Raw genomic sequence first — 26,510 nt, 5'->3', positions numbered from 1 at the left:
CTCGTCGTTGCCCGTGTCATTTGACAGGAGATACGCCACGGAATGGCCCAGCTCGTTTCCAAGGGTCATAAGGGGCTGGTCTGTTGGAAGACAAAGCCCCTATTGGTGGATCATTTGGTTTGGGGTCGAGAACTTTTGTAGCGTATCACGAACAGCCAATCTCTTTTTGAACGCCACAAAGAGTCAGATCACGGGGCCAATATATGATCTGATGCCCAAAAAAAAGTTTAGCTGGTATTAATTGCACGGTATATTCATGCACCTGCCACCTGGCGCAAGGACTCCGCGGCTCACTCCGCATCTGTCGTAGAGGCTGTCCGGACCAGTCGCGGCTTTTTTGTTCGCTTCTTCTTCTGTTTCCTCACGATCGTCCCTAGTTCGTCCCCCGAGCTTGCCAGAATACTACTTCGACCAGTATTTGCCCTTTTACGGCCGACGCGCCTCGCAGTCTGGGACTGAGATTGATCTTCTTCGCTTTGTATCTCCTCCCCCTCTACCAGGACTAAATCGCCCGTTTGGCCTAGAGATTCCTTTGCCATCTCCTCCATCAGTATGCCCATAGCAATCAGCGCCGTTTCATCCATGCTTTGGTAGTCATCCTGGCCGCGATCAGGCGTGGCGTAATTGTAGTAGTCAGCCGAGTAAGCATGAATAGCTTCTAGCAGGTCGGAACTAGGGAGCGGACGGTCGGACGGAAGCGATTCATGGGCAAAATAAAAGTCGTTCTCCTCGTACCGAATCGGTGCATTTTGCCGACGAAAGAGAACTTCTTCCGGGCGGACAGGTCGAAAATTAGAAGACGCCGTGTCACGGTATCGCGAGGTGTAAGGTAGTAATGGAAGAAAGCCGTGTGCATTTATCCGGCCTAGAATCAATCAGAACAATTCTTTTGAATCCCGGGTTGGTCGCCCTAACCAGCTACGGCATCGTAGACAGTTGCTTGTCGCTTCTGCCGTCTGAAAGAAGGCCCCTCGGAATGGTCGTCCTCGTCCTCGGGAGGTTGGAAAGAGTTTTGACTTGAGTCAAGCGACTTTCCGTGCGACATTGGTGATCTGGCTGCTCCTTTGTAATGCCCATACGCTGATGCCCAAGCCTCTAGAAATAACTATCGCGATTGCACGTTGAGTTGTTTATTGTAATTCTTATCGCCTGACTCGCATCTGTCACCGTCGCTGATCACGTGTTGAACAATAGGTAATTGAGCTGATGGCGCTGATAAGAAATTTCTCTTATCGCCGATGACATCCACTAAACCCAATCAGTCGTGCCGCTGGCAGATTGAATTCTTGAAAAGCTTTCGCAGGAGCCGCCTTGAATGTTCGATGGTTTGGAGGGCCACTATCGTATACCTGTCATCACCTAGAATTCAAATTTGAGTGAGTACATGTAGTCTACTGGACTACTAATTATACATAACCAATTTTAGAGCCAGAAATGCCTCGTTCCATATCGAGATCACGTGGTCATTCCTACACCCGTTTGTACAGAGTTGGAGTTTTGATAATAATAAGACCTGGATGGTCACATAGACTTCGAATGCATGTTTTAATTTAGAGGAATCGAATGATTGTACAAGAGAAATACATGGCATAATGGTGAGCTATTCCGTTGGTTTGTAACGCAGTTGGCAACTATGTGGCATTCGCTTGGCGGCTATATCAACCAAATGGGATGCCACCTATTCGACGTCGACTCTTAAACCAAAAAGCGAACCTCGGGTCACTTTGTACAGTAAGTGTCTCCACCCTTCATATCTGCTAGCTCATGTATGCATTAAATCTAGGCCTCGATCGTCACATGTACGTGTGGGACGTCACAGCGTCTACCAGAGGACAGGGAACGCAGCGCATAAGCCCACGGTTGTGGTCTAAGTGTATTGGATATTCATTGCGGGAATGGTTCGGCACGGCGCTTGTTGGTTGAAAGACAGTATCATTGCTAAGGGTAATCGATATGCAGAATCCCACTCTGTCTCGAGCTATATGAATGCATTGTCGGTTACAATCCTGTTGTTTCTGTGGGGCTACGTATGTACACGTACATGATGATTGACCTGGGGTGCTCACAAGGCCAACTGAGTCCATTTAGGAGACCGATCCATTGATGGCTAAATTACAATTGGATTGTTTCGACACACCGACTTGACTATGAGTTCTTATCGAATAGCTGCTTGTACTGTGTATACGTATAGACAGATCCTCCGAGCCTATTGACCAAGTCACAGCCCTAGTTTGTGTGTGTCTGTATCTGTGAGCATCAGAAGAGGCAGAGTGTCAAATTCCCTAATTAATATCAATATTTCAATATGCTAAGCATCATAAATCGAAATCGGAAAACTTCTCCATCCGAAACTCCCCAAACAACAACACCAATTGCGGGGTCCCACACTGGTCTGAAATAGATATGCATCGTTTCTAGGCTCTGCAGAATTCCTGCAAAATCTGTGGATATTTGCACACAATAGCATGTTGTACATAATTGATCAGGTAGCTTTGCAGAGTGCCCTAAATGAAATTGCAACCATTCCTAAGATTTGTAAAATAGCTGGAGTTATAATCAGGTTTCGCAGAGACCAATCGAGGTTAAAGATGGCAGTGATAACCCAACCAGTGGGCATACACAGCTCAAGGTTTAGATTTTAGTAATTTTGGATCCACTTTTACCTGGACTGCCCCTTTCAGCTGTTCCAAGATAGGGCACAAGAGTTGCTCGATATGGGGTAAGGTCTCAACTATAAACTGTTATCATCGATTTTGCCTCACCTATCTGGCCCTGTATATCGGAAATCATTGCTTACTCTCATACTAGTATATTCCTTTTTGTTCCATTCGCTCTTTTACAGATCAATTACAGAATATCGTCTTATATAAATCAATTACTTTACCCATATCTTCAAAGAGGTAAAATGTTCGGCCAGGAGGGCTGTGATATATTGTGCACCGTTTAGACTTTGTTCACCTCTATCCTTTGGTTTGTTTTACTTACTATGGTATCTTGGATAGGTTAAATACAGCACAAATAAATACTTTCGTGGTATGATAGCTAAGAACATATTGTGCGCTTCGACTCGCTTGGGACAAAAGTACGACGCAAGCGCGAGGAGCTCCACCAGTAGAATAGCTGAACTACACCCAGAGGGTTCAAGCTGCAACTAACTATGCATTTACTTAATTGGGTTGCTCTTCTTTTGCTCAATGCAGTATTTCCGAGGACTGCGATCTTCTCCATAAGCAGTAGCTCCATAAGCATTAGGGCCACATTCAGTAGTGTGCGGCAATCATGATCATTATTCGAACACAACGGAATCCTGCCGACTTGTGGGGGGAAGATAACAGAAGTTCGTCGTGCATATCCATGCAGCTCTGAAAAGTATTACTATGTATCATGTCAAGGGTGCTCCTTTAGTTTACAAAGCCTGGATCCTTCCTAATTCAGCCATACACATGGGCAGGGACTCGAACTGGATTTATCTTGCGTATCAATTAAGGCGGGATAGACTATTCGCTCGGATGATTCAAACCAACATGCTTTGCATGCGTAAGTTATTAATAGAACAGATCATTTACCCTTTCCTCGAACTGGCGTCGGATTGTACGCCTTGTGAACCAAGCAATGCATGCACTTGTATGGGGGCTTTTTGTTACATTCTCACGCTGGGCTAATGCAGACGCTATGCACATATATTGAGAGCAGAGGGGAAGTTGAAGCCCAAACAGCCAAAGAGCACCCCAAGCCTTGCAGTTATCCAGGATGCAAGAGGTGGGGAGAATCCATATCCCATGATCGTGTTTATACCCAACGATCGAGTGACTCGTTGTCAAAGCATAACCAGATCGCATGCCACGTAAGATGTACCAAGCCCAGATTTGTCACTGTGTGAAGGCGTTATCGATTTATGGTTTTCATATGAGCCTCCTCGCGTATATGTACTAGAATTCCTCACTGGAATAAGTCAAATCAAACAAGCCATTCTAATTCTGTGGGGAATTCACTGGGCAATTCTCGACTTCCCTGATATCGTTCTAATTTTTTGTTATTTTCTTTTTTATATTTTGCTTCTTGAAGGTAATTGAAAAGCACTTCTGTTGGATTTCCTTTGGTCTATCAAAATGTCTCGCTCCGCAGCGGAGATATTGCCAGCGTGCAGTCACCTTGGATATGCGTTAAACATGGCCTCGTTAGGTATGGCATAGCGGCACAGTTGCCAACTATGTATTGTTGGAAAGCTGACACATGTCCATGTGGAGACATCGACCCAACCGACTTCAGATCGGTTTTTAACAAGAGTTCTCTGATACCGATAGTGGAAATCGACAAGACCAACACATCGGATGTGACTCCCCCCGGATCCAAGATCACGTATTCCCTTCCTGGTAATACAAAATATGACAATCTTGGCTCCGAGTCGAAGAACAATGAACTCGTGACTGAGATTGGAAAAGAAATCACCGACAAATTCAACACCAGCGTGGACTTTGGCGTCAGCTACTCGGGCATTGGGCTTACGTCAGGGACACAGTATAGCTATTCTTCCTCGCTCAAATCAACTACGGCATATGGGGTCTACAGCTTCGACCAGCAGGTCTATGGAGCTCGATTGGATCAGGCCCAATGGCACGAAAATGTGAACGGCAAACTGTTGACTGCATTGCAGGCATTACCCAACTGGAATCTTGACGATCCAAGCATATATCAGAAGTACATGTCATTCTTTAATACTTGGGGTACTCATTTTGTCAGTCGATCCTACATGGGAAATCGGTATCAACTTATGGTCTATCGAAAGGAGTTGACCGAGAGCTCGGTATCCAAGTTCAATCTCCAAATTAAAGCGGAGTTTGCTGGCGTGATCCAAGGCGGAGGAGGCAACTGGGGCAGCGAAAAGGAGAAAAAGGAATATCTGAGTAACCGGAGAGTGAGCTGCCTCGTCCGTGGTGGTAAGCCAGCAGCCGGTGGCGAGTTGGCCAACAACCCAACCAGCAAAGATGCCTTTACCGAGTGGCAGAAGACCCGGGATGCTGCCTACGATGCCTACACGTCTGTGCAAATCCACAGCATTGCTGGATTTTTGAAAAACAGTACGGATCCCGCCCACAATGCTGCCGGGGAGAAACTATCCCCGGCGCTCGACTACTGCTGCAACTTTGCCAGATTGCACGGAAAGCTTGCCTTTGAGGTCACCGGAGGAAGCCCTCTATCAGTTCAATGGGGCGAATGCAAACTCACCCCCCTTCCTGGACTGGAGATAACCGCAATGCGCCACTCAGAGTGGAGGATTGAGCCAGTCTCTGGAACTCATGTCAAAATTGTTCGGTCCGGAATAGGGTCCAGCAATGCCTTAATCGACATCACTGTTAAGGCTCCGCCCAAAGAAGTTGATGTTACGCTGAACGCTGCCTTTGCTTCATCTGGAAGTGATGAAAAGATATACCGCTTCTTTGTCCTTTCGCCTTATGGTCCCTTACCGAGGCAACATCGCACACTGGTGATGACGTATAGAAAGAGCGGAGAGGAAAGTACTAACACGGTCAAGCCGTCGTTGCAGGCGTGGGGTGTCTTTAACAATTAGAGTATTAATATAACAGTCTCTTTTACTAGTTTATTAGTTGTTGGAACAAAAACTACTAGAAGGATCAATAAGAGAAACCGTCAAATAGATGGTCAGGCGATAATCATGGGGGCAAGAAATACACACTTCAAGACATAATCAGGAAGACTGGATAAAGCACTGGTTATAATAATGCCCCGTCAATAGACAAGGCCGTAGAAAAACACGTCACAGACATTAATATAATCCTTGCTGAATATCTATATCCACAAAACCCCCGTGTATTCTAAAATCGCTTGAGGGATAGTTGATCGAAGATATTATTGTTTATACATCATTATTGATATAAAAACACACAGCCAAGAATTGCATGTCTCTTATATTCGTAAGGTTCTTATGTTTGTTCAATTTGTCGTGGATAGCACATGGCTTAGTTTAGATTCTTCCTCATATAGCCCTTTTTGCCCTCGAAGGTCAAGACTCCACACCATTTGAGACCGTCACATACAGCTTGGGATCGTAGTCGCACTAAATCAGATTGACGCCGAGATAGGGCTTTGACTTTGGCTCTCTCAGAGGACAAGTCTGAGCTCCTCTGCAGCTTCCCCTCGGAATCCATTAAGAAACTAACCCTAAGTAATCATAATCACTGGTGGGCTGGAGAATCTATTGCGCAAAAGCTGTAGAGATAATAGGTACTCAGTGAGCATTCTGGGCTTGTCGATCTGACGTGCTCTTATAAGCCTATTCCGACCTGCAGGCTGAGGTACCATTCCGCATAGGCTCATACGGAGTAGATTTACCGGTGAGTGACTTCTGGCCAATGGCAGCCTGCTATCGTAGATCACAACCATATCATCCATGAAGCCCTAACATCTTCATGTCTTCAATGATTAGTATGTCTGATATTGGGAGATGATGGCAATGCAGGATTTCTCAATAGTCCACCCTGTTATATTTTGGTAGCAACTGTAGCACAGCGTGAGCGTCTATAAGGCTCACAACTATATTACTTGAAGACGAGCAGTACTATATTGTCTAAGGATTAAGCCAACAATTTGACCCCAAAACAAATGATCGGTGCAACTTTTCTCCGCCCCGCATTTGACGATAAGATCAGAGCCGATCAACGATCAGCAAAACAACGATCGTAGCTGTCACACTCCGATGAATGAATTCTTATCTTCTGAATAGGACCCTTGGGTCCATCAGTCCACACACATTCCATGTTGCGCAAACGAGCCGTCTCGTACACCACCTCGAACCATCCCCCGGTATTCGTTTCTCCAGTCGCCAGAACCCTGGACAGCCGGCGTCAGCAGTAGATGTACACCTAAATTCCGAGGAAGAGCTCTATGCCCACAGGGCCGGGGTGAATGTGTTGGCAATAGATCAATATGACGGGCGATTGTATGTTCCCTAGCTCTTTTCGTCCGTCATTGTACTAAATGAATAAATTAGTATGATCTCCGGGGGCGCAGACCCCTCGATTCACCTCTGGGACTTAGAAACCAGAGGCTCAGAACTAGGCCATGTCCACAGATCCATCGCCTCAGTCACAAAGTCATCTCATGAAGACGCCCATACGCACGCCATCACCTCCGTATCGATATACCCTTTCGACCCGGTCCCCTCGACCATACTGACAACCTCGCGCGATGGTACGCTCAAATTATCAGCCCTAGAACCAAGCGCCATCACCCCAGTCCATACATTTAAACTTGACTGCACACCACATGCCCATTCAATGTCATCACATCCCGCATCACCTCTCCTCATCGCGGTCGGCACGTCCGAGAGACCAGTACGATTACTCGATCTACGCTCTGGTTTATCTACCCACGGCCTACCAGGTCATTCCTCAGCGGTCCTATCAGTTTCATGGGCCCCCCACCGACCACATATCCTGGCTTCCACATCGGCAGACCACAAAGTGATCATATTTGATATCCGTCGCGGAGGCCACAACTCCGCCATCGCTGCCCTAGACATGGACGACGCAGTAGGCCTAATACCACCGCGCAACGCACCATCAAACTACAAAAGTCGTCCCGCATTCTCCCCACACGCCCGTGCACACAACGGGGCCGTGACCGGCGTACGCTGGACATCCAACGGCTCACACCTAGTAACAGCAGGTCAAGACGCACGGATCCGCGTATGGGACGCATCAACGGGGGCAAACACACTCGTACATTTCGGTCCCAGAGTCCGCAACGCCGTGACCTCCCACCTCGCCGAAAGGGCACCACTAATCCTCCCCAAAGGTGTCATGGGTCCTGGACAAGAGACGCTATTATGGGCCAATTTCAGCGAGAGCGACGACCGCGGGGAGATCCTTATGTTCGAGCTGCGCGAAGGGACATTTATCAAGCGTCTCAAGGTACCCGGTCTCATGGGCGGGCAGCAGCAATTCCGGGGTCGGTCTAGCGCGCTTAGCGCTGCGAGGATCAACTCCCTCATTTGGCGTGGCAATGGTGCCTCGGGCGAGGGGTTGGAGATGTTCTCTGCGCATGGAGACGGGACAATCCGTTCCTGGGTATCGAGGGAACCCGAAGGAGAGCCGGACGAGGCGGAGGAAGCTGAGCAGGCGGATCGGAAACGGAAACGGGATGTGTTGGATGAGATCTACAGGGGGTTTATCGGACAAGTCTAAGCTTAATCCTTGCTACACACATATGTATAACTCAAAGAAGAGAACATAGAGAGAACCCGAACATAACCCATTAACTTATACAAAATATAATTTAGTACTCTTACAAACACCCAATATCATACACATACACATCATCCCCCAAATCAACCCAACGCAAAAAGGAAAGAAAAAGAAAGAACAAAAAATCACTCCTCATCCAACAATCCCCCTTTAACCTTCCCATGCTTCAAATTCCTCGTATCCCCCCTAACACCAGGCTTATCCGTACCGATCTGATTAAACTTCGACTCTCCCTCCGCAGGCAATGTATTACCCGTTCCGGTGACTACCTCACCCGACATACCCGGATCGCTCGGACCCCGGGGCAAAGTAGCTTCATTATCGGCCGCGAAGGCAGAAGAAGGCTGGCCGAGACCCTGGTTATCGAAGAGCTGGTTCTCGGATCGTTGTTCGGGTCGCGCCACGGAGGGAATGGTGTTTTGTTTTCCGGCGTCGTTGGGGATGGTTGTGCCCTTTGGGGCCATTTCGGAGAGAGTGCCGCCTTGGTGGGAGGAGGACATTTTTGTGTTTCTTGGTCTTGTTTCTTATTTCTTTGTTTGTTGGTTGTGTTGGTTGAGGATTGAGAGTGTAGTAGGAGGAAGGGTGGTTTCTTTGTGGCTATTGTTCGAGGTTAAAGATTGATAGAATGGATGGATACAGTAGTAAATTGGTTTATTTCTCTGAATTAAAATTGAACATATTGTGAACTGGTGCCGGTATGGGTTTATATAGGGTTGTGGTTGGCATTGGTCGCCATATGTGATGTCACTTGTTCCCTGTTCTGGGAGCGGGTGTATGATGGGACTATGATATCAGTGTTTGGGGACACGGGTGGTTATGCAATTGGGGGGGGATTGTGGGTTCGTTACATAATTGATCAAAGTGGATTTTTGTATTCGTGGTAATTTATGAGGAAATAAAACTAGGATATCGAGAGTTAGCTGTGGGATATTCGAGTATGGGCTTATAGTGAGGTGGTGTGTATACCTTGGTTGATAGTAGGGTATGGGCGGTGCACGTGCGCGGTTACTGATGGATGGATCGTGGCACTTGAGCAGGGTGATGGAATGGACTGAACGAGGATACAAGGACTGCTTTACAATCATATGATGGATATGTTGTTTTAAAGGGACTACATGTATAGATACCACTAAGGTCAGAGCTAAGAGCATTAGAAGTCTACTCAGGCAAGACGAATGGTAAAAACAATAAGTCATTAACTAGCATATCATGACAAAATGGATCTAAACGAGAGACATGGGCGGCGATCCACCACTGGGCTTAAGAATACAGCAACTAGAAAATATTATGTCTCGACATCGAGGTTCCAAGGAAAAGAAATTGAACTACACGGCAGGACACCATCTACAGCACATAGGCCAAGAGGCCAATCACGCCGCAAGCGAGAGAAATGACACCGGCACTAGGGGACAGGTTCGCGGCAGCACCCGTGAACATGACATCGTGAGAAGAGGGTGTGGGTGTAGGGGGGCTATTTGCGACGTGAGAACTGTGCTCGGCGTCGACGCCGACCGGGACATGGGCAGATGGAGTGGCGGCGGGAGTCTGACCGACATGCGCAGCGCTGCTCGAGCCCTGCGGCACGTAAACGTGAACCATGTGGGAAGAGGAAGGACGAATAGTTTGTGTGGATGTCAGGACTCCGTGCTGGTTGGAAGGAGCATGGGTAGGTGCTGGCGTCATGCCAATGTGAGCCAGCGTTGTAGAGGAGGGCACGTCGAAGTGGGAGCCATCACTGACGTGCTGAGGCTGTCCATGAACAGGAGTAGAAGCGGGTCCATGAGCATTGGTGCTATGAGCACCCTCATGAGACGAAGGATCTTCTTTGCGGTGGGAGTTATCCGCACCTGTGGGTTTAGGCTGTTCCTGGGCGGGAGTAGAAGCGGGCCCATGAGCCTCTTCGTGATGGGAGCCATCCACGCCTGTGGGCTTAGGTTGTTCATGGGCAGGAGTAGAAGCGGGCCCATGAGCCACTTCATTATGGGAGCCATCCACGCCTGTGGGTTTAGGCTGTTCCTGGGCGGGAGTAGAAGCAGGCCCATGAGCCTCTTCGTGATGGGAGCCATCCACGCCTGTGGGCTTAGGTTGTTCATGGGCAGGAGTAGAAGCGGGCCCATGAGCCACTTCATTATGGGAGCCATCATCGCCGGTGGGTTTGGGGCTCTTCACTTCGCTATGGTCGTCGTGATCTGTTCCCTGATGGTCCTTGGGTTGCTCATGTTGAGGAGCGGGAGTGTTCACCTGCTCCTGATGCTGGGGACCGTGTGTGGGCTCGGAGTGGGCTTGCACAGTGCGGACAACCGTGTGGACAACCTCGCGAGTCAAGGTGGTGCAGGTAGGGGCAGGCTCTGCATGCTCTTCCTCATGGTGCTCAACGGGCTTTGCAGGTTCCTGCTGATGATGTTCAGCAGGCTGTTCATGCCCATTATCATGGTGATCAGCATGTGGGGGTGCAACAGTCTCGTTGACGTTGTAGTCCAACGACATGGAGTGATCATCGACATTCGCGGAATTGGTCTTCGCGTCAACCGAGTTGGATGCTTCAGAGTTGGCTGCGTTGCCAATGTCTACGCGGCCAGCGTCATCGGCATCGGGTCGATACGCACGTTTGTGGTGACCCTCTTGACCCTCGTGGCCGTGGGGAGGGCCGCCATGAGGGGGTGCGACTTGCACATTCGTATTCTTGTTCACGTCAACTCCGTGGTTGTCCTGATTGTAGCTGTTCACTTCGTGGTTAAACTTGTTCGAGAAAGTGAAGTCGACATCGTTACCGGTGTCAATTTTAGGGCCTCCACGTGGCTCATGCTCGTCTCGTCGTTCATGCTCATGTCCATGTCCATGAGGATGCGGGGGGGGTGTCACGATATTGGTCTTCTGATCAACATCGACCGAATGGTCATCCAAGTTGGCGTTGTTTGTTTTCGAGTGGAACATATTCTCAAAGTCATAGTTGGCAGAGTTACCACTGTCGATAGCACCCCCTTCATAACGCTTTCCGTGTCCGCGTCCTCCCTCACCCTGCTCGTGACCGTGCTGGTGCTCTTCTCCATGTCCCTCGTGCTCACCTCCATGGGGGTGATGCTTCGGTGGCGGGGGCAGGACAGTAATGGTGTGCTTCTCGTTAATATCAACATGGTGGTTATCCACATTGGCACTGTGCACTTCATGTTTGGCTTCGTTCACGCTGTTCCATTGGGCAGCAGTTCCAACGTCCACGCCGTCAGAACCCGGGTGTCCTGCACGAGGCTGATGGCGACCACCCTCGTTATGGCCATCGTGGCCACCGTGTGGCCGGCCATGCGGACCACCATGAGGCGGGTGCGGCGGGGCCTTGAGAATGTTCGTCTCGCTGTGCACATTGGTGGCGTGGTCGTCCTTATTGACGTTATTCACTTCGTTAGAGAAGTCGTTACTGAAGCCCATTCCCACACCGTTGCCTGTATCAACTCGTGGGCCTCCGCCGAAACCCTGGGCACTGGCCATTGCAGCCAGCATGGCGATAGGAATACCATTTTGAAGACCCTTCATCTTGCTTCCGATTATTATTCCTTTCGGAGTCTACCGCTGTTAGAGCCAGATAATCTCGTCAACGTAAGAAAAAGAGCGACAACGGGCTGATGGCCAAAAGGGCAAGCACAGCCGCAACCAATATAAATTAAGGAAAGTAACTGAAAGAAAGACTTCTGATTTGACCGTGCGACTTCTCGAGTTCTCCTTCACGAGAGGGCTGGACGTGGTTGCCCTTTTTATCATCCAAATAACATTAACCCATCGACGCTTGGTATGTCGGTTTCCCCTTGAGCGCCACAAACAAATACCTTCAGAGATTGTTTTCCAGCTGAGAATGCCCGCAAGGAATGGGCTTCGCCAGGCTTGAGCCTTGTTTTTCACATCTCGTTTCCTCCAGGTCAGATCTGATTGCCCGGATCAACATTCCTCACTTCACGGCTTTGCAGGGACCGGTATGCTCTACGCACCTTGTTTCGGTAGGAAGCCCTTGCCTCGCCTATCATCTGGCCCATACCCCTGTTGTTCCACTCATTGTCGAACAGGATTCGCGTCGCATTGGTCCTGGAAAGGGAAGGGAATCGCAATGCATTGACGTTTCAGAGATCTGGGCCGTCCTTTTGACGCAATCGAGGACGTGGCCGATTGTCTCTGCAGGCACGCATCAAGTCACTTCTCGTGACCGAAAGCACCTGACATGATGTTCCACACGTGGCGCATTAAACATGATTTTACTATCAATAACAATCTGTTCTACCATATTATGAGGCAAGAATAATTCAAAGAAAGATAGATTTTTATTTTCACTCATTTGCACTAGTAGTCGAGCTGAGCTTATTAAACATCACAGATATTCTCAAAAGTCAGTATGTATCCCGTCATCGACATTCACCCCTCATCGCCCTCACTAAAGAGGACCCAACGAAAGGCAAACTTCCTATCGAGGAGATTGTTCTCCAGAACCAATCAGTCCGTAGACCGAAGGCAACACGTCGCCGTGGGATAAAGACTGGACGACGGTCGTGGCAGGTTCTGTTAAAGCTTTTCGATGTAATGAAGAAAAAGAAGAAAAAAAATCCCAAAGGAATGCTGGCGATCGGCCTTTTTGTAGCATCTGTGGGTCACGTGTTAGGGGCCGACATTCTTCCGCCGCCAGGCACCTAATCTAGGCGATCAGGCACTGATCTACGAGCGCTTAGCCGAGCCAGGCCACAAGGCCCACTCCAGTTTTGTTGTGAATGAGATGATCTTAATTCTTGGCTGTCATAGACTAATGCTCTGCTCTCTCACATGAAGGAACTGTCACTATCACGACCTAATTCCACGCGTCTGGACGGTTGTTTCGGCCGGTCGAGCGACATATATTTACAAGGTAATCCCCGTCGCACGCCCCGTCGGGGTATTCTGCCATCCCTTTGCCTTTGTTGTCGCCCCTTGTTCGTCCGGTCCACTGTGCCGGAAGTCTGTTTGGCAGAAAAGCTACTCCCAGCGTGCGTTGGGAGACGTGACGAATATGGAAACCGTAAGCAGGTGTGGAAAAAATAAAAAGAAAGAAAGAAACCATCCGGGACACTAGAAACCGAGTCAGATCTGGCCATCTCGCTCAAATTTACAGAACGTACCGGTTCAGGATCCAATAGACCCTTGTTGGTGATTGGACTTCCACACTCCTCCCCCAACCGCCGCCGTAATGCCCAGAGCAATAGCTACCATCGTCCCTACTATCGCAATGGCAATGACCGCCTTCACAGCTATTCTCTGCTTCTTCGGCATTGCCCTCAGCCAGTCACAATGTCTCTTCTTCTCCGTCCAGAGCTTCGAACTGCGGCGATTGTCCGACTCCCCGGATCGTCGATATGCACTGACGCCGTTTTCCAGTTCATTGGCATTGGGTACTTTCAGGGTGGGATTCGGGGTCTGCGTGGAGAAGTTTTGCGTCGCATGGCGATAAAACGGTGAGTATGGCTTTGCACCGACCGTAGGATCGTAATCTGGAACCGCGGGGCTGGGGGGCGACACTAGAGCTTCGGTCTCTGGGCCGTCATTGGGGCCTCTGGAGGATGTGACGCGCTTTTCCTCTTTCCATGACCCGAGGGCAACGAGCGCGGAGGGTGCCATCTTCACGGTTGTTTGCGAATCCCGAGGGGTAGGGATAGGCTCGTATACAAGAAGGTCGGACAGGGCCGTCGTAGGAGGTTCACCCTGCAAATCTTTCCCAGAAGGGAGAAAAAGAAAATAAGGAGCGACACACCACAGTAATAAAGAGTGAAACAATAAACTTCCGCCGTTTCAGCCCTCAATCCATGTTGGGAAGGGCCGATGACGACTTCTTTTTGAAGTATTGGGATTTCCCAATAGGAGAATAAATCCACGGAGAGGAGTTCGACGTCAGGATTTCTGGCAAGACTGGTTCGTCTCATGGGTGATGGAGTGAAGTTATTATCCACCTGACAGCGTGGTCAGTGGTTTCAAACGATGCATTTTCGTTTCTATTTCCAGGGGAAATCCATTCCTCATCACCCCTCGGGGCCAATCAGGGGTGGCTTTGAGATTGCCGTGGCAATCTACGGAGTACGCTAGTCTGGATTCGACTTAGAGAGGTGTGGCGTTGTCCTCGTTTGCTTGACACATGCGCCACATTTGTGGGGTCTGGATGGGTCTGTATTTCGAGGTCCACCACTCGGTGATATCAGGTCTCATTCAGTGAGTGGATTTACAGGGGGTACGGGGGACAACATCAATGATTTGTTATTTGTTATTTGTTATTTACGGAGTGCATATGAAATATGAACCTCGTACTGAGAGTAGAGCCAATGGTACTGAGTGGTTTCAACACTAGGTAGGGCAGATCACCACTGGTCATATTGCAATGTTGGAGATATATATCCCGGTTGATCGTTATATATCATTTGTCCTTCAATTTATAGTATTTGCGGTATGGTACAACCACACAATCCTTATGATAATATCAAATTTAAACCAATGATTGTTTTCATCTTTCCTAGGGTTATCTCTTCTATTGTTTCTTTGCCTTTTATTATCTACTATTTTATTTCCCTTCTTCTTCCCCGATATAGTTACCAATTCAGCTTACCCCTATATCACAGTCAATGGAGAAAGTAGTATTCAATTCTACCCAAAGGCGGCAAGATTACCCTAAAAGCACAGATCTTCAACATAATAAAGTCGACTAGAATGAACCATCGTTTAGGCAACCGCCATTCTCAACATGGCATTAAAGCGCTACTCCAGAGGAGAGGCGAGAAAAGTCTCTTCAAAAATTTCAAAATGCGCCATTACTTAAGCTCACTACTACTGGTCTTGGCAGAACGTTGCCAATAGTCTAATTCCCTCATCCACAGACCACTTCCCCTATTTTTTCTTTTACCCCAACCTGAGCGTAGAAAACGAATACGACATCCATTACCTCATTGAGACCGGTAACTAACTTACACGTATAACTAATTCAAATTACAGATCTCGAACATCCACCACACGACGTTACCAAGGCTACTTCCTAGGCAACGACGGGAATGAATTGCACGTCACGCCAAGGAATCGTGTCGGAAAAGGAATGTTTCGTTTCAACCATGGTCAGTCCAGGAATGTATGTCATAGACAAAAAAAAAGGAAAAAGAATGAAGGGCAAACAAAACCCTGGGACGCGATTCAGGGGCCAACATAAAAGTGGGCACGAGTTTATCCCTTGGTTGCCCCTGACAGGTATCCCGTGGTATGTTGGAAATCTTGTCGTGTTTTGCCCTAGTATCGCATAGGCAATAGTTTCCTTTGTCCGGGCGTACTTAGTTTTAAGTGGTAGGGACATGTAGATATTCACCTTACGGAGTACTAGTATATCGCTCACAGTTCATGAGCACTAGTAATGATGGACTTGTCTGTGAGTACACAAGGGTAACTCCTTGCCATCCCTTTTCGTTGCCCGATTCTTTCTTTTCTTTTTTCTTTTCTTCTCTTTTTTTGCGCAAGAATGGCAATAATTGTATCTTTGATACCGATACATGACCCCACGATCATGAGCTACGTCAGACCCCCCCCCAATATTCTCCAAAATGGTATACCCTTAACGACTTCTTTTTCAATACCCCTAGACATCCTCTCCCGTATACAAGAGCCTTGTACACAACTTGGAGCATTATCATGGATTAATCTTTTAATCTAAATGTTTGATTATAAATAGCTCTCCGTTCTCCAAAAGCTTATGAGCTCATGATCGAGACAATCCAGAGGCTCTACTAAAGTGAACAGGGCCGCTTGAGTCTAGGGTTGCAAAGTCTGCACCGAACCCGCAGCGGTGCGGATCGTAGCCGAGATCTAGGATCCGCACCGGTTTCGGCATTCCCTTCAGATCCCTGCAGATTCAACCGTTCCGAGTATACGAAGTACTTATCGGGGATACGAGAGTCGGCTTTACATAGTAATCCTGTTTAGGACTTGAATAGCCGTATTCATCATGATAGGAGGCTTACTGCTTGTGTGTAGTGGTTTGTACAGCTTAAAGGAAGACTAAAGCCAAAAGTATACTATATAGAGCTCTTGGGCAGGTCGGCGGATCTAGACAATTGAGCTGCGGTAGCAATAATTTGGTTGAGAGTATTACTATCTATCCTATGAATGAATCACGAGCTGAGCTTAGTTTTATAATGTCACATCCTGGTTTATATGTTACCGGATATAATGCACTCGTGTTTTTGATTTCAAATGCGTATATTTTGGAGAGCATGAATACGGCCTAGGGCGCCTTGTCTCCCCTCACAATAGGTGGCTAAGTGTGGAAAATATATGTACTTGGCTAGAGAATGCCGTCAGGAGAAAGCCTCATAGATACAATGACTATAAAGGCATCAGGAAAAGTTCCTATTCAACCTTCCCTACCCATTCTTTCGTTGCGTAGAGTACTATGTTCGGCTAAATCATGACCTTGCCGCTTGGACTAGAAAATTCTGAACTAATGTCTTAGAGATATAAATGCTTCTTGAGAAAAGCAATCTGTGCCAGCACATTAACCTCGAAGTGCTCCCCCTGATAGACCTGAAAATGTCCACAATCTAATTTCAGCAATTCTTTCGGCTCTTGTGCCTTCCCAAAGACGTTAATCTGCAGACTTGGATCTATGAGCGAGTCATGGAGAGCAATAGCCATAAAGAATGGCTTCGGGGAGATCTGGTCAACAAAGGCGCTAGGTTCCGACCGAATAGTATGGAACATAGTCTGAAGAGTGATAGCGTTCTCCTTTTCGGGCTTAAGGTTCTTGATGATCTGCCAATAGTCCCAGCATTCCTCCGTGCCCAGCAGCGCGGACTTAGGCTGCTCCCGAGCCTGCTCCAGCGACTCTGGATAGATAGGGATATACGAAGGGTTTAGGGCAGTACTGTGGCCGCGATCCGCATAGATCTTTTCGAGAGTCTCAAGCGGCAGACGCTCCCGGACAGCACGGCCCGATACAAAGGGTACCTGGGCAATAACTGCTTTGATGCGCGGATCGACCGCTCCAGCAATAATGGCGGCACCACCCGAGAAACTAGACCCCCATTGAATGATGCGAGATTCATCTACGTCGGGACGCTTGCTTGCATAGGTGACGACATCATGGGCATCTTGGATCTGCTCGTAGTGATTGGTATGATTGCGGGGGATACCGTCACTTGCTCCCCAGTTCCGGTTGTCATAGACAAGTACTGCAAAGCCGGCCTGTTGGAACCGCTCCGCAAACTTGTCGAGAAAGTGTTCTTTGATCCCTGCCATCTGCGACCGATGTCAGTCAGCTCTTGCCCGGTTTTGCTCCAGATGGAATGGCCTCTCTCGGTGGAGGTGAGGTGTGCTTTACCCCGGAAGACATGATTATCACTGGGGCTTTTGGTCCATGGGGATAGAACCAGCCCCGCAGTGTGACCTCGTCATAAGACTTGATTTCAATATCCTCGCGCGACATTTTGTAAGTGAAGTATAAGTAGAGGTTTAGAGAATAGATGGGATGGAGCGAGCTATGAAAGGTGCAGACAGGAAGTATAGTTGTTATATATTCTACGGACTGAGAAGATGTCTTTATACGCTCTCAGAAGGGAAATATCACAGAGTGATGTTGGCCAAGCTATTTCGATGTATTATAGAATTAGTGATCTCCATACATAGAGCCGAGGTCGCCTCATACTTTCTTTACCCGCTGTTTACTATTCACTACTGCACTAATCGGGCCCACGAACAGCACACAACTGCAGGAAAATGTGGAGGAAGGCTGGGGCCTATGCATTTGGCGGCTCAGTTTGACCAGCTTTTTCTGTTACATTTCCAATATATAGATCTCGCAGAGAAACGAATGTCACTCTGACCTTAGCCGATAGAAGCTGAAGCGAGTTTGCTATCCTCTACTGTTAATATCTACACAAATGGGACCTCAATTTAGACCTCCAGCCCTCATTGGCGGTGGTATAAACTCTCTAAATCTGGCCTTTCATGTCTGGTTACATATATCTCATACGTCCTCCATCCAAAACACATAAACCCAGTCAAGAACCTTGGCAAATCATCAAAGGACAAACCCCTCAATCACTTATACGCCCCCTCATAAACAACCGGCGCATTCCTCTCCCTCCACTCCTCCAAAACCTCAGGATGATCCATAGGAGGAATCATGCCATTAATTCTCCAATTATCTCTCGGATGCTCATAGATATTATACTCCCATTTAATCCCCTTAGGGTCCAAAATCGGTCTCACAATATCATTGACCTTCCTAATGAACTCGTCTCGAACTTCCTCAGAAGCAATCTTGCGGGCTGCGTGATCCATATGGAAGAACACGGCATTCGGAGGATATTCCCCCCCGCTGTAGAAATTGCCCTCGCCGACCTCGTGGAAGAAGACGTTGATCCAGAAGGCGGGGATGCCGAGACCGATGTAAAGATCGGTTACTTTTCTTGCGATGATTCCTTTTTCCTCTTGGGTGAGGGTGTTGGGAGATAGGTAGAAGGTCCAGCGCGGCATTGTTGTAGTTGTTTGGTTGAGTATGGAAGTTGAGGAGGGGTTTGGTTATGTGCAGGATAGTGAAGTATATATGGAGTGGTATCTTAAAATCCGGGGTGAGTTTGTCTTGTGCAAGTCGTGGGATTATATACGGTAGTAGGTATAGTGCTGTAGTAAGAGTGATCGTCGGTAGTTTATTTCTGGGATTACTGATACTCCCGACCTGGATCTATTCCATCGCGGGGATACAGCACAATCACCGAGGTGGAAAACCACCTTCTTTACCGATATGGAGAGACTATCTGCTTAATTTGACAAATCCTATAAATTCGGTAGATGCCTGCCGAGGATCACTACTATGGGGATATGATGGTTGAGCTCACTGTTTTGTCTATAGACGGTTTATTTAAACACAACCGAGGACACCAGCCTCTACACATCAGCAAACATAGTACCTACACCCCATTTTAAGTCAAGCAATCCTCCACATCTACTCTAATACCATGAGTTCGCTCCTCAAAGCCGACGTCTGGGTCTCCTCCCGTCTTCCCATCGCCATCCAGCGAGACGGCCAATCCAGCGCCTTTTCACCAATATCCTGCACCCTAATCCAGGGCGCCAACGAAGCAGTCCTAGTCGATACACCGATCTCCATCACTCAAACCGAAGAACTAATCCAATGGATCGAAGAAATCGCACCAGACAAAACGCTAAAATACATATACATCACGCACGGCCACGGCGACCACTGGTTCGGCATCCCACTCCTCCAAAAGCGATGGCCTTCAGCACGCGCAATCGCCACACCCGCAACAGTCACCCATTCACAAGGACAGCTTGAGCCAGAAAAGTTCATCAATATCTGGACTCGTTTCTTCCCTGACCAAATCTATCAGCCGCAGAAGACAGCAGAACCATGGCCATCACATACATTCACGATGGAAGATCATGAGTTCCGGATCATCGAAGTCGGACATACGGATACACATGACACGACTGCTCTGTATGTTCCGGATATTCATCTCGTCGTGGCTGGTGATATTGTATATGGGGATGTGCACCAGTTCTTTGGCGAGGCTAATACGACAAGTAAACGACGGGAGTGGCTTCGGGCGTTGGATACGATTGAGTCGTTGAAGCCTCATACTGTGGTTGCTGGTCATAAGCGGGCTGGAACAGTTGATGGCGTCTTTAATATTGAGAACACAAGACGATATATTCTGGCATTTGAGGAGGCAATTACCACGACGTCAAGCCCGGATGAGCTCTATCGCAAGATGCAGGATTTGTTCCCCTCGAGGATTAACCCGCATGCTATCCTAGCGGGTGCGAAGGCTGCATTTGGACAAAATGCATATGAGTTTAGAAAGACTTCGTAAGCAAGTACATCGAACTCTGTAACCCCTCGACGGGGGAACTGCTCAGTGTGAGTTGGCGAGGTATGTGGCTGCTGGAATGAAGGAATTTATGGGCTGGGAGAGGTTCCGAATGGAGTTTGTGGAGGATGGGGCTGCGGTTTGGGGTTAAGAGGGGAGGGAAGGCGCTTTGGTTAGGCCTTTTTTTTTTTTGAAGGATCATTTGGAGGTTTCGGGCTGTGGTATTCTTGAGGTGTTAGGGCTGTTTGTAAGGGGTTTGAGTTGGTTTAGAGCGTGGTGGTGGTGGTGCTTATGGATGTCGGGTTGTTGCTCAACGGTGTGAGGATTTTGAAGGGCTCTGTGCGTGAACCGTCTGTTTGTGCCATTGCACTATTCACGATTGAAAACTTATCTCGTGACGTTCTATATTCCCAGCATTATCTAACCATTTCATCTAAATCTAGTCATCAGCATCGGCAAACATGTCCAATAGTAGTCATAGTCTTAAAGACTCCGGATACTCCGCGGACTCTGCAGACTCACGTCTCCCTCCGCGTCTACTCTCATCGGCTCCACTTCGTCCATGTCGTCATCTTCTCCCCAGAAATCCTTCAAATCCTCAACTCTCCATGCTGTAGCCCAACCGGTCTCACGCTCGATACGTGTCAAGGTTTCGATGATTGCAGTGTGCTCGGAGTGATGTGACATGGCTTTGCCGGCTAGCCAGAGTGGTTGGAGGGCGTTTGTCCAGCAGCCACTGGTTTACTGGTTAGTAAAATCTTAAATAGAAGGAGTGCAATATGCTGGACTTACTGATGGGTATTAGAAGCGGAGATAGCACAGATTTGCCTGGCGTGCCAGAGGACGGATTTCTAGAGTTATATTAGTACGGCGTCAATCAATCCACTAAAGAAGAGGAAATATACCGGCCGCCGGGAAAGCGAAAGAGTCTTCGGCTTCCTTTGAAGTAACAGCAACGCACACGCGTGATACAATTGATTCCCAGAGACTAATCTGGTCAGTATATGTGAGAAGAGCAACGGAATCCAGGAAGACATACTAGCAGCCCCATTCCCATACAAAACCGTAGGAAACGGTCTCTCCTGCCCCGGTCCCGCTGTAGCCGGTATGACAAAGATCGACTTCATCTGATTCGGCCGATTATCGTACCACTCTTCGACGCTATCGAAGAGACGCTTCCACCGGTGCACGTATGTGTCTCTATCATCTGGACTGCCTAGGTATCGACACGATACACAGGACGGAGGAAGTTGGGACGAGGGATTGAAGAGAACACCGAGTGTCTGGGCGCAGAGGTACACGGTGTAGTTTGCGTAGGTGTCGAAGGCGGATATGTTGGAGGCTAGGAAGTGCTGGGATGCTTCGGCTGGACTCATGTCCTTAGGGATCCAGTGGTGGATGGGGATGATTGTTTCTTCTTCGGAGATGAGGCCACCGCAGACGTCTGGTCTATTAGAAAACAATGTTGTTGCAATGAGGGTGGGGATAATGTACCCATTCGTGCGAAGCACCAGAAAAGTGCTTGTTCTTCTTTCCCGGAGAATCCGTTGATCTCGGCGGCCTGGATTAGATAGGCGCAGCCGTCTAGATGTCGGCGCCATTCTTTGGGATTACCTGTCAGATGTTAGGGGTGTCTTGTCTAACTGAAAAAGGGTAAATATGTACAGCTGAGCATTTCCAATACACATAGAATCACACATGATGCTATCACTGGTGTCGTCTTGCTCTCTAGCTCCGGGAGGAGGAGATGGATTGCCTCCTGGTACAGAGAAAGGCTTTCGGACTGGGACTTCTGATTCTGTTTTCGCTCGATCTGACGGGCCGATAAGGCCAAGATAGAATAGCGAAGGTGTGGCGATGACTTGGCCATCTGAGGGTAGGTTGAGGCAAAGTGACGATGATTGTCGAACATGTCCAGCTGATGGGTCAGTAAAGAGATTAACTGCACCGACGTGGGAACAAATACACACCCAAAGACAAATTTCATTGAGATAGTTCTGCCACAGCACATTTTCCCGAGCTGGTGAGAGTTCGAACGGGCGTCTTGGTCTTGAGTAGTTCTGTAATTCACTCGGATGCAACTCAGTTGGAGTCACCGCACCAGAACCTGGAACTGAGGCTGGCGAGCTACACCGACTAGGGATGTCCGGTCGGGCTGTCCAGAGCTGTCGGTTCCGCAGCGTAGTGTGAAGTGCCTCATAGGCGGATCCAGGGAGAAAAACATCATTAGTAAAGTTGACTGGGTCGGAGAAGACGCTGTGATCAAAGAGAGGCGAGGCGATGCCTTGGTAGGGTTCCTGGGCAGTTTGAGGGAAGGATGCCGCATTATTGGAGAAATTTCGTAATGCAGCGAGCTCATCAATAACAAATTCAGGACTGGAATGCATATACGGATGGTTCGGTGAAGCGTTATGGGGGATGTGGTTGGGAACTTCGTTAGTCGTCTCATCGTTGCGGCCACTATCGCGTCCATGGTTACGGACCTCCGCAGCCGGGTAAAAGGAAGCATTACTCGACAACGACGGGGAAAGGCCCTGATCATCACAGGGATTGAAATCGGACTGAGGTAATTGAGCCGGAGTCTGATCCGGATAGCTAACAGGTAACGGTGAAGGCGCCTGAGACTCCTGCTGCGACTCCTGCTGGGGTTGAGCAGAAGGCGCCCTCTCGGGCAGCGTTTGGTCTTTACGAGCCCGCTCTTTTCGGGCCGAAGGAGGGTCGACGTTCAATATCTACTCGGTCAGCTAGGCACGGTTTCCATAAACAGCTGCAACCCACCTTGAATTTACTCTGCCGACTATTCCGACCAACTGATTGGTTCATGGACGGATGGCCAGGCTCGAGGACTTTGATATTGGCCTCTCGGAACGAACCTAGTACACGCCATTGGCACTTTTCACCGCGCCGTCTGCAGCCGGTGCATGTTGGCTTGGACTCGTCACCTAGACTATCGTGAGCTTCTGGAAAACTAATTTTCGGAGGAAATTTTGTCCCACATTTTCGTCTGCGTCTACTGCAATTGATACAACCGGTGCGCGTACGCTTCCGGGGAGCATGATGTAAGGAGTCAGTATCCTGAGGCATTGTAGTCATTGTGATTGAGGTGATTGAAGGGACTAACGAAACCTCATGATACGGGGAAAGGAATGGAAAGTCTATAATTACCTGAAAAAGTAAGTCTGGGGTCGTCGACAGGGGAGTCGGGTAGATTACCTGATCGGGTACCGATAACCGCCACTTGGTTTTGACCAAATGTGGGGAAAACACGGGGATGGCCTCTTGAAATGTCTGCGGTGGGGATACCCAAAAAACTCATTCTTATACTTTTACCCGGTCGTCGTATGATGATGCAGGTCATGTAGAATTAGGGATAAAGCTTAGCGGTGTTGCAGAGCTTTGTTCATATCCTCGGGTAATTTTCTACTTAAACTACTAAAGCTCTTAGGGCTCAGTAGGATACAGTCGGAAATTCCCGTGTATATTGGGTTTCTATAGTGCGGATACTACAACAGTGAAACTTTGGTATGTCTTGTCTCATGCCTTGTAGGTGGAATCATAGTAATAAGAATATACGTCAAAAAAGTATGCTAAGGAGAATTTCCATTATTGTACACTAAATTCATAGCACCGTTGAGCTGTAAGCCCTGTGGTATCACGAAACAGAAAACAAACTAAACCGTCTATTCTACATGCTGGACACCAGCAAGTTCTGCGTCCTTCTCTCCCACTCGACGCTCGGCATCGCCAGCAACTCCCATCGATGCGTGCCAATGCAGCTTCACCTTCTCGCCAGTAAATAAGTGGTCGATTTGTTCGAGAGTGAGGTTGCGCGTCTCGGGGTAGAAGAAATAGATCAGAGGGATGAAGCAGAAGTTGAACACTGGTACTGTTAGCGACTACTAGTCAAGATAGACGCGTTATACATACCTGCAAAGTAGATATACGTGCGATATCCAATGTTGTCAATGCTGACGGGGGTGATCTCCACCACCAAGAATGTAAAGATCCCTAGACTGGTTAGTGTGGTACATTGAAGAGAACTGGGATGAACGTACAGTTGGTTGCCGTAGCCAGTGCAGCGGATCGGGTACGAGTGGCTAACGGGGAGTATTCCGCAGGCACTATGATGGTTAGTATCCTGAACCTGGGCAGGATAGTGAAGGATGAACATACAGAGCCATGGAATCGCAAGCAAGCCCACTCCAAAGAAGAAGTTAAAGAGGAATAGCATCACAGTGGCCACCAAACCTGCGGCATGACTACCATCCCACACTGTCCCAGCCAAAATAGCCATGCAAGCACATTGTCCGATTACAGCGAAAAGCATCAGCTTCCGTCGACCGAGCCTGCAAAATTAGTCCAGTGCATCATACACAGAAACAGTATTAAACATACCGATCAATCGTCCAGATAGGGACCAAGGTTGACACAAAGTACGCCACACCATTGAAGCCTGCCAGCAGCAGCGCCAAGTTGTGGCTCATGCCGACAGACTTTTCGAAGATAACGGTATTGTACTGCTTGCATTAGACCGTGAGCCCTTCAGAGATGGACAGCTACTCACATATGTGATCAGGTTCACACCGGACAACTGTTGCATCATCTGACCGCCCATTCCCAAGAGTGTCCGATGCAGAAACTTCTGGGGACCATTCTTGAACACCATCATGAACGAACTCTCTTCCGAAGCGGCCTGTTCCTCCCTGATGGCCTGTGTGATTTCGCTCACATCTTGGTTAACGATTGCGTCGTCCTCCGTGATGCTGTGGGCATTAGGTTGAAGAGCCCAAATGATACGACGGGCTTCGCTTTCTCGGCCATGTGCAATAAGCTGGATTGTTAGTTAAGGAATCGGCAGATAGACTTGAATAAACTTACCCAACGAGGTGACTCGGGCAAGGCAATGATACCAATGAAAGTGATGATAGCGAAAAGAATCTGAAGGGCAATAGGGAACCGGAACTGTGCGTCGTTCTTGACGTAGCTCATGCCATAGTCTGTTTTATCAGAGATTGCCGAGAGAAAGAGACAGAAGGGGAACGGCGTATAGCCCTGAACTTACCGACCCAGTACGCCGTCATGACACCGAAAATATTGATACACAATTCAATAGCGAGCTATAACACGTAAGCAAAACACAATATTTATGCTGAAGGTGGAGACCTACCCCTTTCCCTCGGCTCTCAGGCTTACTTAGTTCGGAATGCCAAACCGCTATTGAACATTAGCTGGTCCACCGGACTCGAAAGCCACATCCAAAGGGAAGGTACATACGGATAGTACTAGTGTTAAGTCCGTTTCCAATACCTGCCACAATTCGGCCCACGATCATATGGGGGATACTGAAAGCACTGCATTGCAGGGCAGCACCGATTGAGAGGATGACACAGCCAGCCATGATACACATGCGACGTCCAACCTTCTCACCCCAGATCAGGGCCATAATGGCACCCAAAAAACAGCCCTATGACAGTCAGACCTAGCCTAAATGAAGACAAGGGCGACTCACAATCTCGTAAATGGCGACACTGATGCTTTGTTAGCCCTAGCCAAAGAATTATGCAGGTAAAACTTACACAGTTCCTTGCAAAGTCGAGCTACCATGGCCACCCGTGGTGGTGTCAATCTCGGGAAATGTTTGAACGAATGCGTCTCCCGACAGGAGACCTGACATGACACCTTGGTCATAACCGAAACTGTTCAGTCAGTACATACATCGTGACATAGAGCATACACATAGTCTCACAGAAGGAAGCCACTGCCAGCAGTAGCCGTAATGGCCAGAGTCAGCGGCTTTCCAATAAGAAATGTCATTTTGGCCGCTGGATTTATTGAAGTCGTGAGTTATGTGTGTTTAACGCGGAGCAACAACCAAGTTCATGGGATTATTTCTACTTTTATATATCATTGTACCCCGGAAAAAATTCGGACGTCATAGCTTGAACTCTTCCATGTGTTTTCGTTGGTAACGGTCTGCGAATTGCGGGGCCCCAGGGCTCAAGGTTCTCGGAGGCGTAACATGGAAAATGGCGCGGCATTTAAACTTTCGTATACGGTAGTCGTCCCTATTTTGTACACTTCAGCCCTATCATTGTCTCGCTTTTGTCGTCTACAATTTTAACTATTAGCTCTTTTATTTTAAGACAACCTGATAAAGCAGCCCCCCTGGTAGATTAAAAGAGCTTAGACCCCTGAATTTCCTAGGGGGGCTAATTCCCACCGAAGAGGTCGAGATACCGGGGTAGCAACAACTGATCCCGTAGCCGGTCAACTTCCGGGGCGACGGCCGGAGTCCGTTTCGGTATGGCGGCCCGATTTCCTAAACTGGTAGAAATTAGCGCCTGCAGAATGGACCCACACGTCAGCCCCCGGACCTCCCCCA

At 48.4% G+C, this 26,510-nt stretch overlaps 10 protein-coding genes across 10 annotated transcripts; 3 read left to right on the top strand and 7 right to left on the bottom strand.

Moving 5' to 3' along the window:
* Positions 1-179: 179 nt before the first annotated feature.
* BDV38DRAFT_154581 (uncharacterized protein) lies at positions 180-1,120 on the bottom strand. The gene is made up of 2 exons (XM_032051686.1): positions 916-1,120; positions 180-865 (listed from the first exon to the last, which is right to left on the bottom strand). The coding sequence occupies exons 1-2, from the start codon at positions 1,043-1,045 to the stop codon at positions 291-293; spliced, it is 705 nt and encodes a 234-aa protein (XP_031910822.1). The 5' UTR covers positions 1,046-1,120; the 3' UTR covers positions 180-290.
* Positions 1,121-4,109: 2,989 nt separating this feature from the next.
* Positions 4,110-5,569, top strand: BDV38DRAFT_285535 (uncharacterized protein; the record flags this gene model as incomplete). The annotated part of the gene is made up of 2 exons (XM_032060508.1): positions 4,110-4,182; positions 4,248-5,569. The coding sequence occupies 2 exons, from the start codon at positions 4,110-4,112 to the stop codon at positions 5,567-5,569; spliced, it is 1,395 nt and encodes a 464-aa protein (XP_031910821.1).
* Positions 5,570-6,719: 1,150 nt separating this feature from the next.
* BDV38DRAFT_295199 (WD repeat protein) lies at positions 6,720-8,315 on the top strand (the record flags this gene model as incomplete). Its single annotated transcript, XM_032062663.1, has 2 exons — positions 6,720-6,958; positions 7,010-8,315. 2 exons carry the CDS (start codon positions 6,720-6,722, stop codon positions 8,202-8,204), a joined length of 1,434 nt encoding a protein of 477 aa, XP_031910820.1. The 3' UTR covers positions 8,205-8,315.
* Positions 8,316-8,389: 74 nt separating this feature from the next.
* BDV38DRAFT_285533 (uncharacterized protein) lies at positions 8,390-8,764 on the bottom strand (the record flags this gene model as incomplete). The annotated part of the gene is made up of 1 exon (XM_032060507.1): positions 8,390-8,764. The coding sequence occupies one exon, from the start codon at positions 8,762-8,764 to the stop codon at positions 8,390-8,392; it is 375 nt and encodes a 124-aa protein (XP_031910819.1).
* A 367-nt stretch (positions 8,765-9,131) lies between these two features.
* On the bottom strand, positions 9,132-12,001 carry CweA (putative GPI anchored protein). The gene is made up of 2 exons (XM_032051685.1): positions 9,231-12,001; positions 9,132-9,165 (listed from the first exon to the last, which is right to left on the bottom strand). Exon 1 carries the CDS (start codon positions 11,790-11,792, stop codon positions 9,609-9,611), a length of 2,184 nt encoding a protein of 727 aa, XP_031910818.1. The 5' UTR covers positions 11,793-12,001; the 3' UTR covers positions 9,132-9,165; positions 9,231-9,608.
* Positions 12,002-13,397: 1,396 nt separating this feature from the next.
* On the bottom strand, positions 13,398-13,889 carry BDV38DRAFT_285531 (uncharacterized protein; the record flags this gene model as incomplete). Its single annotated transcript, XM_032060506.1, has 1 exon — positions 13,398-13,889. One exon carries the CDS (start codon positions 13,887-13,889, stop codon positions 13,398-13,400), a length of 492 nt encoding a protein of 163 aa, XP_031910817.1.
* Positions 13,890-16,745: 2,856 nt separating this feature from the next.
* Positions 16,746-17,721, bottom strand: BDV38DRAFT_285530 (alpha/beta hydrolase; the record flags this gene model as incomplete). The annotated part of the gene is made up of 2 exons (XM_032060505.1): positions 16,746-17,534; positions 17,617-17,721. 2 exons carry the CDS (start codon positions 17,719-17,721, stop codon positions 16,746-16,748), a joined length of 894 nt encoding a protein of 297 aa, XP_031910816.1.
* Positions 17,722-18,335: 614 nt separating this feature from the next.
* Positions 18,336-18,773, bottom strand: BDV38DRAFT_285529 (putative oxalocrotonate tautomerase; the record flags this gene model as incomplete). Its single annotated transcript, XM_032060504.1, has 1 exon — positions 18,336-18,773. One exon carries the CDS (start codon positions 18,771-18,773, stop codon positions 18,336-18,338), a length of 438 nt encoding a protein of 145 aa, XP_031910815.1.
* A 482-nt stretch (positions 18,774-19,255) lies between these two features.
* Positions 19,256-20,131, top strand: BDV38DRAFT_285528 (MBL fold metallo-hydrolase; the record flags this gene model as incomplete). The annotated part of the gene is made up of 1 exon (XM_032060503.1): positions 19,256-20,131. One exon carries the CDS (start codon positions 19,256-19,258, stop codon positions 20,129-20,131), a length of 876 nt encoding a protein of 291 aa, XP_031910814.1.
* Positions 20,132-20,611: 480 nt separating this feature from the next.
* BDV38DRAFT_295198 (uncharacterized protein) lies at positions 20,612-25,942 on the bottom strand (the record flags this gene model as incomplete). The annotated part of the gene is made up of 22 exons (XM_032062662.1): positions 20,612-20,864; positions 20,921-20,979; positions 21,034-21,116; positions 21,168-21,572; positions 21,623-21,742; positions 21,794-22,046; positions 22,099-22,860; positions 22,907-23,070; positions 23,125-23,283; positions 23,829-24,008; positions 24,056-24,136; positions 24,184-24,249; positions 24,302-24,474; positions 24,524-24,645; positions 24,693-24,881; positions 25,007-25,125; positions 25,191-25,245; positions 25,296-25,342; positions 25,403-25,592; positions 25,638-25,656; positions 25,705-25,824; positions 25,875-25,942. 22 exons carry the CDS (start codon positions 25,940-25,942, stop codon positions 20,612-20,614), a joined length of 3,687 nt encoding a protein of 1,228 aa, XP_031910813.1.
* Positions 25,943-26,510: the final 568 nt, after the last annotated feature.

The sequence above is a fragment of the Aspergillus pseudotamarii genome (assembly GCF_009193445.1).
Source record: "Aspergillus pseudotamarii strain CBS 117625 unplaced genomic scaffold BDV38scaffold_50, whole genome shotgun sequence".
Taxonomy (NCBI): Eukaryota; Fungi; Ascomycota; class Eurotiomycetes; order Eurotiales; family Aspergillaceae; genus Aspergillus; species Aspergillus pseudotamarii.
The sequence above is the reverse complement of the archived record's forward strand: the minus strand, read 5'-3'. Positions and strand labels throughout refer to the sequence as shown.

What these genes read in the sequence shown, in the direction of transcription:
- BDV38DRAFT_154581 (XM_032051686.1), bottom strand. Translation starts at nt 1,045, where the DNA reads ATGTCGCACGGAAAGTCGCTTGACTCAAGTCAAAACTCTTTCCAACCT. An exon ending in TGTCTACGATGCCGTAGCTG is followed by an intron (nt 866 to 915) that starts GTTAGGGCGACC and finishes GATTGATTCTAG; the next exon opens with GCCGGATAAATGCACACGGC.
- CweA (XM_032051685.1), bottom strand. Translation starts at nt 11,792, where the DNA reads ATGAAGGGTCTTCAAAATGGTATTCCTATCGCCATGCTGGCTGCAATG.